Source organism: Grus americana, chromosome 1 (genome assembly GCF_028858705.1).
Source record: "Grus americana isolate bGruAme1 chromosome 1, bGruAme1.mat, whole genome shotgun sequence".
In the NCBI taxonomy this organism is placed as follows: Eukaryota; Metazoa; Chordata; class Aves; order Gruiformes; family Gruidae; genus Grus; species Grus americana.
In genome coordinates, this window is record NC_072852.1 from 144,672,716 (window position 1) to 144,687,752 (window position 15,037).

The following is a 15,037-nucleotide window of genomic DNA, read 5'->3' on the forward strand; positions in this document are numbered from 1 at the left end:
CTTCTGCCCTGAGGTGGGGCTGCTTAAACCTCCTGGTTTTCCAGCTGCCAAGACATACCCCCACATGCTTTGAAGAAGGAAAACGAAGGTTTGCACGCCCCTTGGTTCAAAGCAGCACCGAGGCCTCAGTGTGGTCCAGGGACCAGACAGCTCCCAAGTCGTCCACTGCACACTCGGGGGGCACAGCAGACACAAGCAGATCCAGCAAGAGAAGCCACCTCCTGCAGGCTTGCAGAGATGCGCTGGAGCACCAAGACGTACTGATTCCAAGAGCTACCCGCAGAGAACGTGCACGGCCACAGGCTCTCTTGCTGGCAGTCAGCGGGTTACACTCACAGAGCAGGACAGGGACGGATAGCTATTTCAACTGCAGGTGGAGGCGCACAAGCATGGGAACAAGGAACATGTCAAAAGCAAAATCTGCAGTTTAAAAACCAACTGAGCTACATCACAGTTGTTTCGGCCCATACAGGCCTGAAGTTACCAGCCAAAAAAAAAAAAAAAAAGCAAGCCAGTGAATAAGCTTGCCATTTACAACAGGTGCTGTGAAGAAATTACCCTTTCCTGCACATTCGTAGAAGTGGTGGTCACTTGGGCATGTGGACCCCTCTTGCCCCTCTGGCTGCTCTGGGGGAACTTGGTCCAGCAGGAGACACGTGGAGTGGTGGTTTCTTTTAAATGCAAACGGCCAAGAATGCCTGATGCTTTCCTGTTATCAGATCTCCCCAAAACAGGCCGAGATCTTCAGAGGATGGACAAAGATATTCTTGATCGCAAAAGTTTGGTTTCGTATTTAACAAAATGGGGAAAACAATGACATGCATTGGGGAGAGATGGATGATTGGCTCCAGCCCGTCAGAGTTAATTTAAGCATGACCACAGCTGAGGCCTTAAAAATGTAATGTAAAAAGGAAGCTGCAGACACACAATAATCAGCATTAATGTTTCAGTTGTTGGGAACATCATGGGATAAATGATGTTTCCGTTAAAGCAGCGGTAAGACCACAAATGGATATTTTATGAGGAACTTTGAAAATATCTAAAAGAGACAGTACAAGTAGTTTAATAAATAAATCAATAGAGCAGCAAGTTGCAAATGAGACAGGAGAATAAACAATAAAAAGACATTAAAACATTATTTAATCATAAAAGAAAGTTACAATATTCAGTAGTTTATTAGGGCAAGAATTTTTTAGCACAACAGAAAAAGCACCATCAGATATTTAAAGTAATAGAGTTTAAAGGGGGAAAAAAAGATAATTTTTAAAATATTCCATGTATTTCAGTAGTTTTTCATTCTTTCCTGATGAGATATTACAATTGCGTTATCGTTTCAAAGCAAAAGATGCTGAACGCCAGAATAAGACCTTCCAACTTGTCTTGCTTACATCAGTCCTCTCTAATCCATTCTGAAGAGTGTGTATTTAACCTGCAAAGGGATATGGTGGGACTCCTTTCACCCCTAGTCCTGTTATCTATTAAAACAGAGAGGGAGGGGGGAAAAAAAAAAATTAGTGCAATAGTTCACCACTATCAGACACTTGCTCTTCTTTCACAACTAGACACGCTTTAATTTAGAAAAGGACCGTGTCCTCCAAGTTGACATCCTACTATGTGTTGCAGACAGCAGCTCACAGCCAGGACCTTCAAGCTATGCTCTTTCTCTAAAGCTCAGTAATCACAGGCCAGAGTCCACTCCCCAAAAGCCTCTCCTCAGATACTACTAAGCCTTAATTCTGCAGTTCACAATGGAACCTTCCATATGCACCCGTATGGAAGAGCAGGGCTTGAAAACAAATCCCAAGGTGACAGATAATTTAGTTAAAACTAACTAAAGAGTAAATAAAAGATGCTTTTATCTGCCATTGATTAAGACACAGAAGTATTTACACACTCTTTCCATGATAGAGAAGTCAAACTGTTGGGAAGGGGAGAAGTAGAAAGAGGTGATGGCATAGAAAATTTGCAGTATCAGCATTGTTACAAATTTTAAACCCCAAAGTATTTTCAAATCTCTAAATACATTGACCTTTCTCATCTTGCAACAGGAACCAAAAGTATGAACAATAGCTTAACATATATGACTGATGTTCTAATAACCACCCTTTTCCTGCTTCCCACCACTCCTGCTACCTGAAAAAGTAGGAGGGAAAAAATGGCCTTCTAAAATGGCAGGGAAAAGCAATATTCACCTTGAAAATCCCACCAGCCTGTGGTTGTCGTGAAAGCCACTCCTTATCCATTCCATCACTGGCAGAAGTCACATACATTTCTGAATAATCCTTTCCTCCGAAACAGCAGGAAGTTGTCTTGTCAACAGGAAGTTTCACAGTCTGGAGTCTTTTTCCTGGAGAAAAACATGCATGCCATTTCCTGTTCATCTACTTATGACAAGAAATTTAAACAAATTCTTGTGAATAACCGGCGTGGAGCCAGGTGTCCCACAAAAGCAGGTACCAGGGCAGGGGGAGGTCCCATGCTGAGTTTCGGCATACTGATGGGCACCACGACAGGGAGAAACCAGGCTTCTGTAAACCGCATTGTTGACGAGGTATCAGTTGACAAATTTCAGTCTCAGTTATCACAAACAAATCCCACCCCCAACCCCAGCCTGTCCTCTAATTAAATGCTAACATCCACAGCACAGACATGTGAATCTGAGCTCATCAGCTAGGCTGCCCATGCAGTCAATGGAAATGGGGTATAATTCCTCCTTAAAATAGGTCACAGGAATCACGCCCTAGACCTGCTGACTTCTCTGCTTTTAACTACAAAGGAAGCCTGGAGCGAGCAGACCTTGTACAGCTCTACTGAGGTGGACCTCGTGCTACACCTCTACTGCCTGCAGTTAAGGAAGGTTAATTCCTAGAAGTCTTTCCTGAAATTTCAATAGCCTTTCAAAATCAAGCTTGCATAAAATAAGGATCATGGGACATGTCTGAAGTTTACAAGAAACTTAGAGCTACCATAAATAATATTACACATTTATTCTACCAACAAATAGCTACCCTCCTAATGACAGTAGTAAACAGACTGCCTCCAGCCTTAACCAGAAGACTGTTGAGACACCTTACAGCAGATTTTTAGAAAATTCCTCCTAATTCTGGGCAATAAGTGCTAATACCCACCATGCCTATTTTATTTAGCAACAACTGAATCTCTCTTTCTGGAAATATGCTAAAGTACCTGAATCTCCTTACAAAATATGTAATTTCCCTGGCCTCTCAATTGCATGTGTGGAGGGCTTGGTGCCCTCACAGTAACTAACTGTTTAGCGATGCATTGGAATAGCAGGACAGTAACTTTGATGTTGGGAACCCTACAAGGAGAAAGAAAAAGTGGAAAGTTTGTCCCACTTAACACCTGAGAGAAGTTTTTGGTCAACTTCAGAGTTGGGCACCATTTCCCAGGAGGTGCTTATGAAAGCAAGCACCTGTCACCCCTTTTATGTGCTGTAAACCCTTTTCCCTCACCCAGCAAACTGTGCCTCGGTCCCTTGCAGCACTGCAATGAACTGACAAAAGCACAGACCAAATGGCTTCACCTGTACTACAACACTAAGCGACACATAGGCACAGGCAAAAGCAGGGCCACACTATGAAGCCATTGGTGCAGTCCTGGCACAATTGTTGCCCACCTAGTTGGGTATGCTGCTCCCCAGAGACAGTTTGGGCTCTGTCTTGGTGTGTGAAGTCAGCCTGGCTGTGCAAAATAAGCTATGATATGCCAAATAGTGCAGAACTAAAGGACACTTCCTGATCCATTTTACTCACTAGTATGGATGTAACTAGTACATCCAGAACACAGGACCGAGAGGGAATTGCCTTTGTTTCACAGAAAACCCTGACACAGGGGCTGGATACTTTTAAACTGTATTTTAATCCCCAAATAAATAAAAGTAAACAGCAAGCAAGCAGTGGTGAAAGAGCCCCTTGTATGCAATAGCCAGGGAAGCTTCAGCACTCTGGGATTCCTGATGCTGTATAATGAGCTTTTTTGGCATACACTTTGACCCACAATGGCCAAAGTAAAAATCAAAATTGAGGTGAAAAAAAAAAATCAGTGTAATGGTAATAGATTGTCAGAGATTATTTGCATGTCTGGTTACCTGTTACTTCCCTGAGAAGAGCAGATTTTTCAAATTATCTAGAAAACTGGGAGAGAAGTCCTGTCTGTTGCCTGGGTGTGACAAGGACCAATATGAGTCCCAAGACAACGCTCCTGCCAACTGGCTGTAGCGGCACTTTGTGGTTATCCAGTCAACTGGCAGTGGAAGGATTACATGGCTACATAGTGGCTTATAAAATGCTCCAGAGGCCACCCTAGAAATTGGCTGACATCAAGTCTGGGAGAAAATGAGTGGGAAAGGCATTCAAAGAGAAAAAACATGCACTGTAGGAGAAGAGTCATGAGCTCCAGAGACAAGGGAAGAGACCCTGACTGTACTTGCAGAGCGGTCTCAGCAGATAACGGCCTAGAAGATATTGTTTACGAAGCTCTAAGATGAGCAACGTCTTCCTGGAGATGCAAGAAAATCTGCACCTGGACGTTCTGAAATCCACCTGAAGTAATTCATCTTTCTTTGATATCTGTAGAAGAGAGAAACTTAGCAGATCTCTTAGACCCTGTGCAATCAAAGGATATGAAATACATTCATTAGGAAGAACTAGAAAATATTCAAATCCTCATTAAAAGACATGATTGCATAAAACTAGCAGGTCTCTAAGCGATCGGAAGGTATGACAAGATTTGGCAGTGTACAAGTTAGACATCCCTTTTGAGCCCTTTGCAAACCCAGCGGGATCAGTCATCACAGCCTTTCCCTGTAGCACATCCTGAATCTAAAGGCAGCAGCTACCTAGGCTAAAGAAGCCTAGACCTGAAAAGCTGCTTCATTCTGAACCTCAAAACCTTCATTTAGAAAAGATGCTAAACAAACATCTCACCCACCCCCCTAAAAACGCTGTCCAAGTTTTGCTATCGGTGAAACCCAAAAATCCCTCATGTGCTTTAGATAAGCTCTTTATCAGTGGATGTATCTGCAACTAGCTGACAGTCATTCAAGCCACACTTAATAGCTATTGTGCATTAAAAGAGAGGCTTTTGAGGAGTCATCTTCAAACCTGTCTGGGTCATCTCCCTAAATAGTTACAATTCACTCAGAATTCAGAAAATGGCAGACTGTAGATACCACTTTAAAATGATAGCACACAGAGGGCAGATAAGCATGAGATATTCACAAAGGTGGCAGCTCTTTTTGACATGGACACTTCACCTAGGAAACTTATTGCTACTGTTTGCTGTGGGTGCTGTGAGTTTTACATGGGTGAGGGGAGAAATCCACTGGCAGCTACTGATACATCGAAATCACATCCAGCTCTGAAAGACTCTGAGCTGGGCATAGTTGGAGGTTCGAAATGCATTAGGGATATGTTCTCTGCTTCCCCTATTCTTACAGTCTCCCTGTGCATCTGCTTATGGACACCAGTCCTGTTAGCTTTCCCTTCAGAAAATACCTCCAAAAGGGAGGAGGAAAGGGAAAACAAGTGAAAAAAGGAAAGCCAGCAAGGAAAAAGGTAGAAACAGTGAACCAGAGAGGAAAAATGGTAGAGTCCACTGCTCCAAGAGGGTATTCAAAAGGCTGGCAGAAGTCACCAAGGAGTGCTCTGCCCACCAAAGGGGAAGATGTGGGACCAGAAACAGGTTCTAGAGCTGCTGGCATCTCCCAGCTAGACCTTCCTCCTCTTAGGGCTGGGGGGCAGACTCTGCAGGACAGGAGGAAGTCCCGTAGGCTGGCAAGATCTTGGATGGGTACAAATCAAAAAGCAAAGTGAAAAGCACAGTCTGAGCCTCAAGTAAGAGGTTCCAGCAGAGTCAGAAACAAGGCTGCAACCTGACCTGTTCGGTGCACATGTGTGCCAGGCCCTGCTGCACACTGCAGAGGAGGCGTGCGTCAAGGGACACTGGCATCCCTGAATCTGTAGCCCCACAAAAGCCCTAAGACTTCTGTTAGGGCTGGACCTGGGTTCAAGAGACCCCAGATGCAACCCAGTGCAGCTGCTCCTATGCTGCATTATGCAAACCTGTGCTGTCTGGGATCTGTCAAAATCACGCTCCCATTCTCACCCACTGGCCCCTCACAGACAGTGTGGCTCAGTCTCTCTAAAGTGCTTCACACGTGTTTATTTACCCAGACTACATCATGCCCGGCACACCACCAAAGTCCAAATGAGAGTAGCAATGAACAACAGGCTCAGACAATGGGCACACCCAAGACGTTACTGTGGCAATGATAAAATGCTGTGGAATTCATTAAATATTTTTTATTATTTCAATTGCAAAATTTATCTTGTAAATAATTTTCAACAAGAAAAAAAGTTGCTGGCAGCAGTGACGTGGGGCTTGTATTAACCTCAGTAGGCTGCCCAAAATAATACACTAAGCTGAAGAAACAAGACAAAAAATGGCTTAAGTCATCTTTGCCATTTCACGGTTTATTCATTTTCTTCTACATCATTTATCAAGAAGGTAAACACTGATCTTAAGTTTGGAGGATGCAAGAGAATGCTAACTCAAACAATTCACAAGTATAATGCTAATATCCTCAGCAACTTTACCTTTTCCAGCACAAGAGAGTCTGGGAACAAAGGGGACTTATTGACAAAGATAACTTTTGAGAGCAGGGACATATAATTGCTTTAAAAAAAAAAAAGTTCTGTTTTTAAAAAGAGCAGATATACCATTTCAGTGAGAGGAAAAAAACCCCTCTCGTTCTTTGCTTTCATTTCTTCTTCTTTTTTTTTTTTTAAACACAGAATTCCAGTCCACCCTTTGCAAGAACTTACCTGTCTCAGGGTCAAGACGAATCACTCTCCCACCATCGTAACAAGCCACCCAGAGTTTGCCTTCTGTATCAATGCACATCCCATCAGGAATGCTTTCCTCTTTTTCCAGTCTGTATATACTCCTACGGTTGCCTGCAGGGTAGAAAAACCGCAACAAAACTAAGCGAGATAGATAGTTGTTAAAATTTTTATCAGTCACAGCCCAGCAGAGTTATTATTCATATTATTATTTTCAAAAGCTGTGCTGAAGTCCTACTTTTTTCATACCAAAGAGCTCAGATCGTGTCTGCTGCCCTGTTTGCTTCCTGAGACAGTTGTTTCTCAGTGTGAAAGCCTGTGGATCAGTTTCCATCCACTGCAAGTATAATCCTTTTTTCTGGTGTTGTTTTCTAGTGCACCACTCATGCCTCCTACTTACAATATTAAATGAATAACTGAATAAATTAATGTTATATATGTATTCAGAAAGTTAATTTCTTGTTTTAAAAGCAGTTTGGCTCATTTCAAGTATGGGTCGCTTCCAGTCAGAGAACTGGAGACATTTCAAACAGATTGCTGGAACGTGCCAATAATCACTGTTCCAACACAAAACTGACCTTCAGATATATAAACTGAGAGTTTATATAAACACAGAGTTAGGAAAAGCATCAACTTCAAAGGCATACTGTCAACCTAAAAACAAACAACTCTTTCTGAACTTTTGTCCACTGTTTTTAAAGAAAATTAAAACCAACTTTCCAACATTGTTTATTTATGCTCTGACAACTTCAATGTTTCTCATATGTAGCAATATTTTTAATGAGTTTCCTTTATGCTCCTGGGGATTGTCAGATTGCCCACAGAAAGAGAGTAAGCGAGCACGGGTGAGAGAGAGGAGAATTATCCTATTTCCTAAAGAAAAATTCAATTGTAAGCCATAGCAGAAAGACATCGGGACAAGATGCTACACCTAAAAAGACTTTAAATTCACAGTTTTAAAACTAAATATCAAATTGATTGGGTTCTTTTAAAGCAAAATACTGCAGTCCATGTACTCAAAAGCAAATTATTAGTTCAAGTCACTGGAATTTTTCTTTGCCCAAGCTTGCAGAAGCCCTTAAGGGGTTGTTTTGTTTTATTTTAAATAAACGAAGGAAGAAGAGTTTTGAGTTACTGCTTTCCAGTTGCTGCTTAGCTCTGTCTGCAGAATCTTCATCTAAGAGCTTATACTTAAAAAAAAAAAAACACAGGGTGAAAAAAAAATCTAAAGAAGCTAGCAGAGGTTTTGCACAAGACTATAAGCTTTCTGTTAAGTTTGCCAATGCTGTCAGTAATAAGAAACAGGCAGCCACAGAAATCTAGCCATACGAGAAACACTTAGCCCTTTTTACACAGGAAGATCAGATATGCATTGTGTTTAGTAACAGTAGTCCAGATTAATACTCAAACTCTGCCACACAATTTAAATACTTTATAGTATTACCAACAGCCTCTGACTAGTTCGACCAAGGAGCCTATGCAGGTGTAAATGAACGTTAATATGGCTTCTGTTGTTTTGTTCTAAAGAGGTTTCTGAAGAAGCGCTCCCAAAGCTCTGATCATCTCTGCATAATAACCAGGATGGAAACAAACATCACTATCTTTAGGCACAAACGATTCTTTTAGAATACAACGATTCATACCAATTTTTCCAGTTTGGAGGTCATAATCAAAGGCATCCACTGAGTAGGACAAGCTGTCAATGTAAAAGAAGGTTTTGTGATCCAGTGACCAGTCCAGCCCATTAGAAATGTCCACCTGATCAAAGTGCTTCACTACTGAGAGGTCGGAGAAGAGCGTATACAGAGAGCCCTGTCGTCTTTCCAGCACGGCAGGTCGAATCTCCTCAGCCATTGTACCTGTGTAGAGCCAAAGGGGAGAAAGCAGGTTCAGAGTGAGTGGGCTCTCCTCCGGGTTTGGTGGCAGCCCCTCGCTATGATGATGACCACACTACCGATGCAGAAAGGAGCAGCGTGATGGCTTCAGAAATTTGGGGGAAAAAATGAGTTAAAGGGAAAAGAGAAAAGTAGATTTCAAAAGTGCTTGCTTTTAGCAGAAGATGACAAAACACAGCCTTTTTTTTGTTGTTGTTGTTGAACTGTGGCAGAAATGGTGTGCAGCATGATTTCTGCTAAATGTTTTATTCAGTCATTCAAATATTAAGAAAGGTGTGGTCAGCATTTAACTTCCCACAAATTTTTATTAAAGTCTTGAATAGCAGAGAGACGAGTCTTACTAAAGCCTTTTCAAAACCAAATCTCACTATTGTGGCTCAAAGCTGGCATCTGAGACTGGCTCTTGAGTGGCTGGGTAAAAGCAAGTTAAGGTAAGTAAGCCGGGCGACCCAACTACAGGGCAGGTTTTAAAACCCAGGAGGACAGGATCATGGCACAGCTGAGGCTGGAGGGCACCTCTGGAGATCATTCAGGCCCACCCCCAGCTCAGAGCAGGGTCAGCCACTGCAGGTTGCTCAGGGAAGCGTTGTGTCTTGAAGATCTCCACAGATGGAGACTCCACAACCTTTCTGTACAACCTGCTCCATTGTTTGATCATCCTCAGTAAAAGAGTTTTCTTACATTTAAACAGAGTTTCCTGAATTTCAGTTTGTGCCCCTTGCCTCTAGTCCTGTCACTGGGCACCACTGAGCGGAGCCTGGCTCTGTCTTCTTTGCTCCTGCCCCATCAGGTACTTACACACATGGATAAGATCCCCCTGAGCCTTCTCTTCTCCAGGCTGAACAGTCACATAGTTTTTAGAAATACATCTATAAATTCTGATATATGAAGAATAAACCCCACAATATCATAAATTTCTCACTGGAAAAGTATTTTCTATTGGCACTCTGCCAGCATTCAAAACAAGCATGCCAACAGGGAGGAGACAATGCCAGTGTCTTCAAGTAAGCAGGCTCTGAATAGTGGGCCTCTTTTTTTAAAGATAGTCCTGTTAAGGTGGTGTCCAGGTGATACAAATAGATTTGTAAATGGGATTAAACTCTGCTTGAAGACAACAAAAACAAATCCCCACCATTTAACTACGAAGGAACACTGGCTGCATCTATGACTGATCACTGCATCTCGCCACCAAAACCTCATGGAGCAGCAGAAGGAAGGAACCACTTGCAGCGTACCTGCAAAATACCTCCCTGCAGGATCCACTTTCCCATCATTGAATCGGTTGTTTGGTTTATCCTTGTCCACATGAGTAATGGTGGTTACCAGCTGCTCTTTCCATTTCAAAGCAGCAAACCTGGTTCCCAGGGTGACAACATAATCCCCAGATTTCCGGAGAGCCACAGAGCTCACAGGAGCATCTACAAACAGGGTGAAATGGAAAAGAGGTAAGTGCTATGGAAAGACATTTCTTTTCTGCCCACTTTAGACATGCAGGCAGTCACACCAAACTCAGTGACACCACAACAAAACTGATGTTTAAATACATAGAAATAGATTCTTTCATGCAAAGAGGGTGTACTTAACACAAACAAAAAGTTGCGAGAATCACCAGTTTGGGACATATAAACACAGGGAACTTGAGTATTACCACCAGTCCCAGGAGTGATAATCATTACCAGCACCTGGTTCTGCTAGGTGCTTAAAAAAAAAAAGAACATAAAACGGGGGACAGATACAGACATGTATGCTTTTTACAACGGGTTACTGTGTGGGTTCCCTCCTCCCCAAGGGAAAAATTGATTGCCACAGGAGCTCTGGAGCAACTGTTTGTTTAGCACAGCTCCTGGGTAAATCAGCCCTACATGGCTGTTCAGTCCTAACTCATGGAGACAGAGAGTATCTCTGCACTGGGACAGGTCACGCTGGGCAGGAGAGCCACCCCCCTGCATCACACTCTGCCATGCAGTTCAGATGTGCTTCAGTAGCACCAAAAATGCACCAAGGAGTGGCAAAGGTTTCCAAGAGTTAAAGCAAAACAGAAAACTAGTAAATGCTCCATGGTTAGTTTGCACTCATTTGAGCTATTATACAGGAAAACCTCAGTTGGAGGTTATTATAAAGGAATTAGTATAAAAAGAGAGAAATGAGTGTGAAGAAAACATTTCTGTAAAAGCCTACAATGAGACACAATATAAGGAATAATAACTTTAAACAGGGCAATAAAGTCTGGGATAATATGCATGGTACTAATCACCAACTTTCTAATTTAAAAATAAAACATTTTTTATATTTATAGCTTTGCAGAGGTATAATTAAGTAATAGTTTCACAAATACTTATAACCACCAGCAGCCATCACCGTTGCCAAGAGGAGCTGCTCCTTTCTGGCTGCTTGCGCTTGGCTTGGGGCATCCCTTCCCTCTGCAGCCCCAGCAGCAGTACCACCATGCTAGAAACCCAAATACTATTATCCCCCGAACATCTGAGATGCACTGCTGATTGCGAGCTCAGCTCTCGCAACTCCTTCACCCAGAGGCGTGTGACCGCACTGCTGAGGCTGCTGGTGCTCATCTACACTGGGTGAGCGGGTGCCACTTCTCCTTCCCGTGCCAGCAGAGAGGTCGGCAGATCCTCAGCCCTGCCTGGCACCTGCCAAAGGAAGTCGTTTTGCTGCTCTCCCGATTGCCAGTAACCACGCCAATAAAAGCGCTTTTCTGCCTGCACCAGCAGCAAGGGCTTTGCCGGCAGCGTGGGAACGCAACTCTGCGCTCTCCCAGCGAAACACCTGGGGCCATGGCCCACAGGAGCACTTCCACCCGCGCAGCCCCGGGGGGCCTCCCTCCCTCCCATCCTGGGGGGAGCAGCCCCCAGGCAGTGTCAGCCCCCCTGGCTGCCCCTACAGCCACAAGAACGGCCCCATACCTTCACCAGAAAGCACCCCAGGGGAAAGGGGTGTATCAGGCTAGCCAGAGGGACTGGCCACCCTGCTGTACACTGTGCAAACACAGCCAAAGTGAGCCTATCAGCCCTTGCACCCCGCTCAGCCCCCAGCCACCCCGGAGGCCTTTGTTAAGCAGCAGCCACAGGAATTGATTTATCTGCAACACCGTTTTACACCAAACAGAAAACTGACCATAAGATCTCGCCCTCCGAGCACGGTTATGCATGTAGTGGTGTTTTCCCTGTGGAGTTGAAAAGGGCATTTGAAGTTGTTGCTACGTGTGGGGTTGTTGTAATTCTCTATGAGCTTCTCTCAGTTTCCACTTTGGACATCGACCGCTATTTTAATCACATGGCATTGTTCGGGTGTTTGGGGTTTTTTTGGTCTTTTAATCATGGTATTCCCAAAGGCGCAGCTATTAACTGTAACTATTTTAGTACTAAACAGAGGAAACAGAAGGAAGTAAAAGGAAAATGTAGCTACTTCAGCTACTTACTATCCCTTCTACATCTCCAGAGAGGCCACATGTAAAAGATTACACCTTTGAGAGAAGGTCCGAGTTCGGGTGGGGGAAGGCAGGGAAGGAAGCACACTCGCTCAGCTAAGGTGAGAGGAAATAAGTTTCGGAAGCAACATTTCCAAAATTACTATCAGGCCTTCTCTCATCTTAAAACTGGTAACTACAAGAATTTGAAAGGCAGATAAGCCCAGATCAATTTATTGTAAATAACGCGAGCAGCTTATGGGTGGGCAGAGTAAGTGATTTTCACCAAGCGTTACTGAACATGAGAAAGTAATAAATTCGAGTACTTAAACCATTTAAGGAGCTGTCTTCAGACAGACAAATATTTACGTTATCATATCCAGAAGTAAATCTACAACTCTTTCTTTATGAGACTTAGCACATCTCTTCCTTTCTGGAATAAATACTTGAACTACGGAGACAGTGATGCTGTTACCTTAAAAAACCATCATCTTCTTAAATCATTATGGGAAATTTTCTTCCAATCAAGAAAATGTTATGGGCATTGCTCATTCGAATCAGTAACAAAACTCCCACAGATACCAACAGCAGAACCTTACCTCTGGGACAAAGAGGGAACAAAAGAGAGCTGTGAACAACTTATAGGAAAGAAAAATAGATCAAACATAACCCAACAGCACAAAATCATAAGGATCTGAGGACTAAAAATCATAAGGATCAGGACTAAGTCTGGCCAGTATGTAGTGTCTGTGCACAGCACAAGCCCCAGTGTCCTCCGTGGCCTAGGAAAGTCAGGTTTTAGGGAAAGGTCTCCGCACGATGAGCACCGTGCAGCTGTAGAAGGATGGAGCCACAGAGGGATGGAGCCGCACCACCGCCTGCCGGGGTCCTGCCCCTGTTCGGCAGGCACGCAGCACTAAGTCAGAACACACAACTTTTCCGTTCAGCAGAGCGTTTTCGAGCCATTCCTTACCCACAGAGATGGCCTGCACTTGTTTGGTGACCGAGCTCCAGCGGCACACCTTTCTACCCGTGATGTCCACGCAGAGCAGAGCGCTTTCCTTCTCGTCCCAGACGGGCGACTCCCCAATCCTGTAGCCCTCGTTGGCAACGCACTCGATCTTAATGGATGACATACCTGTGCAGAAAATCGCCTGTGAGTGAACGACTCACACGTCCAACAACGTGCGTTTCCCTCCCCGAGCCTGCGGGGCAGCGCGGCCCGGCTCCGCCCGCCGCGGAGTGGGGGGGCGCCTGGGGCCGGTCGGGGGCCCCGCCGGGCACCCCGCGGGGCGGTGCGCAGCCCTACCTGCCGTCACGCCGGCAGGCAAATTCGGGGGAAAAAAAAAAAAGGGACAAACAATAATAAAAGAAAGGAAAACAAATAAATCCGGGGGTGCGGATGGGCGCCGGGCCCGGGAGGGAAAGGCCCCTCCGCCGGCGGGCCCGCACCCGCACGCCCGGCTGCTCGGGCGCACCTCCCGCGGCGGCGGAGGCATTGCTGCGTGCGTGGGACGGTGTAATTGTGTAATTTAAATGCACATACACACACACACATATATATATATGAGAGAGAAGAGTAATAAAAAAAACACCGTACACACACACGCACCCCGCCGGCCCTACCTGTTTCCAGCAGCGCAGCCAGAGGTCCCGGCCCGCCGCCGCCGCCACTCTTATAGCGGGGAGGGGAGAGGGGGGGCGGCCACGCTCCGCCGGGCTGAGGGGCCGCCGGTGGCCGGGCCTTGGGTGCCCTCGCCAGGGGCGGGCGCGGCTGGGGCTGGTCCCCCGCCCCGGCTGGGGCCTGAGGCTGGAGCCGAGCCCGGCCAGCCCTCCGGCGGGGGGGGCGGGGGGTGGCACGGCCATGTCGCCCTCCCGGCCAAGGCCGAGCCGCCTGGCACCCACTCCACGCAGTGCTGTAAGGCCAGCGCAGATAACGGGCAGCAGGGTTTGCTCGAGCTGGGGGTCTCGGCTCCCCTTCCAAGAGCTGCAGGGAGGAAGAAGAGTGAGAAGAGATTTCTCTCCACGGTGGCCAAGTTTCTCTGCTCCCTGGAGAAGGTGGTTTCCGGCAGGCCTGGTTTCTGCATGCCTTCTCCTAGCTGTGGTTTAGGCGTCCATTGGGCCTTGGCCCCGACTTTCAGCACCAGGGATCTTTCTCCACAGCCCCTGCAACATTTCCCAGGTTACCCAGAAATGCCATGCCTTCCTTTGTGCCCCTTGCTGTAAAGCCTCAAAAACTTCCACTGACGTGAAGCAAATGGCTACCATCAAAATTCCCACATGCTGTTCTCCATTGCGCCTGCCTGTCTCCGTCATGTGGGCCACTGCGGCTCCCAGGCCTCAAGCCGTAAAGCAAAAGGCACTTTGTAAATGCCAGCTCTCCTCTTCAGCATCCCGTGACAAATTGCCTTTTGACTTGGATTCGGTCATCCCCGTAGGGATCCGTGATATAAAAATTACTTTGGTCTCGCTGCTCAGTGTCTGATGTGTCTTCTCCCGGCAACTCGGGGTGCACCAGGTAGGCGCCGGCTGGCTCGCCGCCATGTCCCCATGAATCAGCATGAACTTGGCTGCTCCAAAACCCACCTCTCCCCCAGCCAGACTCTTGTTTCCAGTTGTCACTTTTAGCAGCCCCTTTATTCTAAGGGGCACAGCCCAGTGCCACACAGCAGTGATTGCACAGCACCCACTGGGGTCTTTTACTGGGCAGCCCTCTCACAGCTCCTGTTGCAGATTTTATACGTTCCTTATCATACACCGTCCTATTGGTGATTATCTCCTGTCAAGCATTTTTACTGGGTTACCTTTATTCATACAGCAGGTGCTCACACCCCAGATGTCATTTGGTCATGTTT

At 45.6% G+C, this 15,037-nt stretch overlaps 1 protein-coding gene across 2 annotated transcripts; it reads right to left on the reverse strand.

The window, feature by feature from the left end:
* Positions 1 to 1,123: 1,123 nt before the first annotated feature.
* Positions 1,124 to 14,005, reverse strand: LOC129201378 (regucalcin). Of its 2 annotated transcripts, none has more exons than XM_054812560.1 (7): positions 13,809 to 14,005; positions 13,156 to 13,320; positions 9,994 to 10,176; positions 8,507 to 8,722; positions 6,846 to 6,977; positions 2,193 to 2,347; positions 1,124 to 1,475 (listed from the first exon to the last, which is right to left on the reverse strand). In XM_054812560.1, exons 2-7 carry the CDS (start codon positions 13,316 to 13,318, stop codon positions 1,425 to 1,427), a joined length of 900 nt encoding a protein of 299 aa, XP_054668535.1. In that variant the 5' UTR covers positions 13,319 to 13,320; positions 13,809 to 14,005; the 3' UTR covers positions 1,124 to 1,424. The 2 variants fall into 2 exon arrangements, with proteins under 2 accessions (XP_054668535.1, XP_054668534.1); XM_054812559.1 differs by lacking the exon at positions 13,809 to 14,005 and adding an exon at positions 13,492 to 13,647.
* Between the last annotated feature and the right edge of the window lie 1,032 nt (positions 14,006 to 15,037).

Bases quoted from the DNA above. Each gene is read 5' to 3' on its own strand.
- LOC129201378 (XM_054812560.1), bottom strand. From the start codon at position 13,318: ATGTCATCCATTAAGATCGAGTGCGTTGCCAACGAGGGCTACAGGATT. The intron at 10,177-13,155 runs GTAAGGAATGGC...CCCTGTTTGTAG, and splicing joins AGTGCAGGCCATCTCTGTGG to ATGCTCCTGTGAGCTCTGTG. The intron at 1,476-2,192 runs GTGAATATTGCT...CTGTTTTAATAG, and splicing joins AGGCTGGTGGGATTTTCAAG to ATAACAGGACTAGGGGTGAA.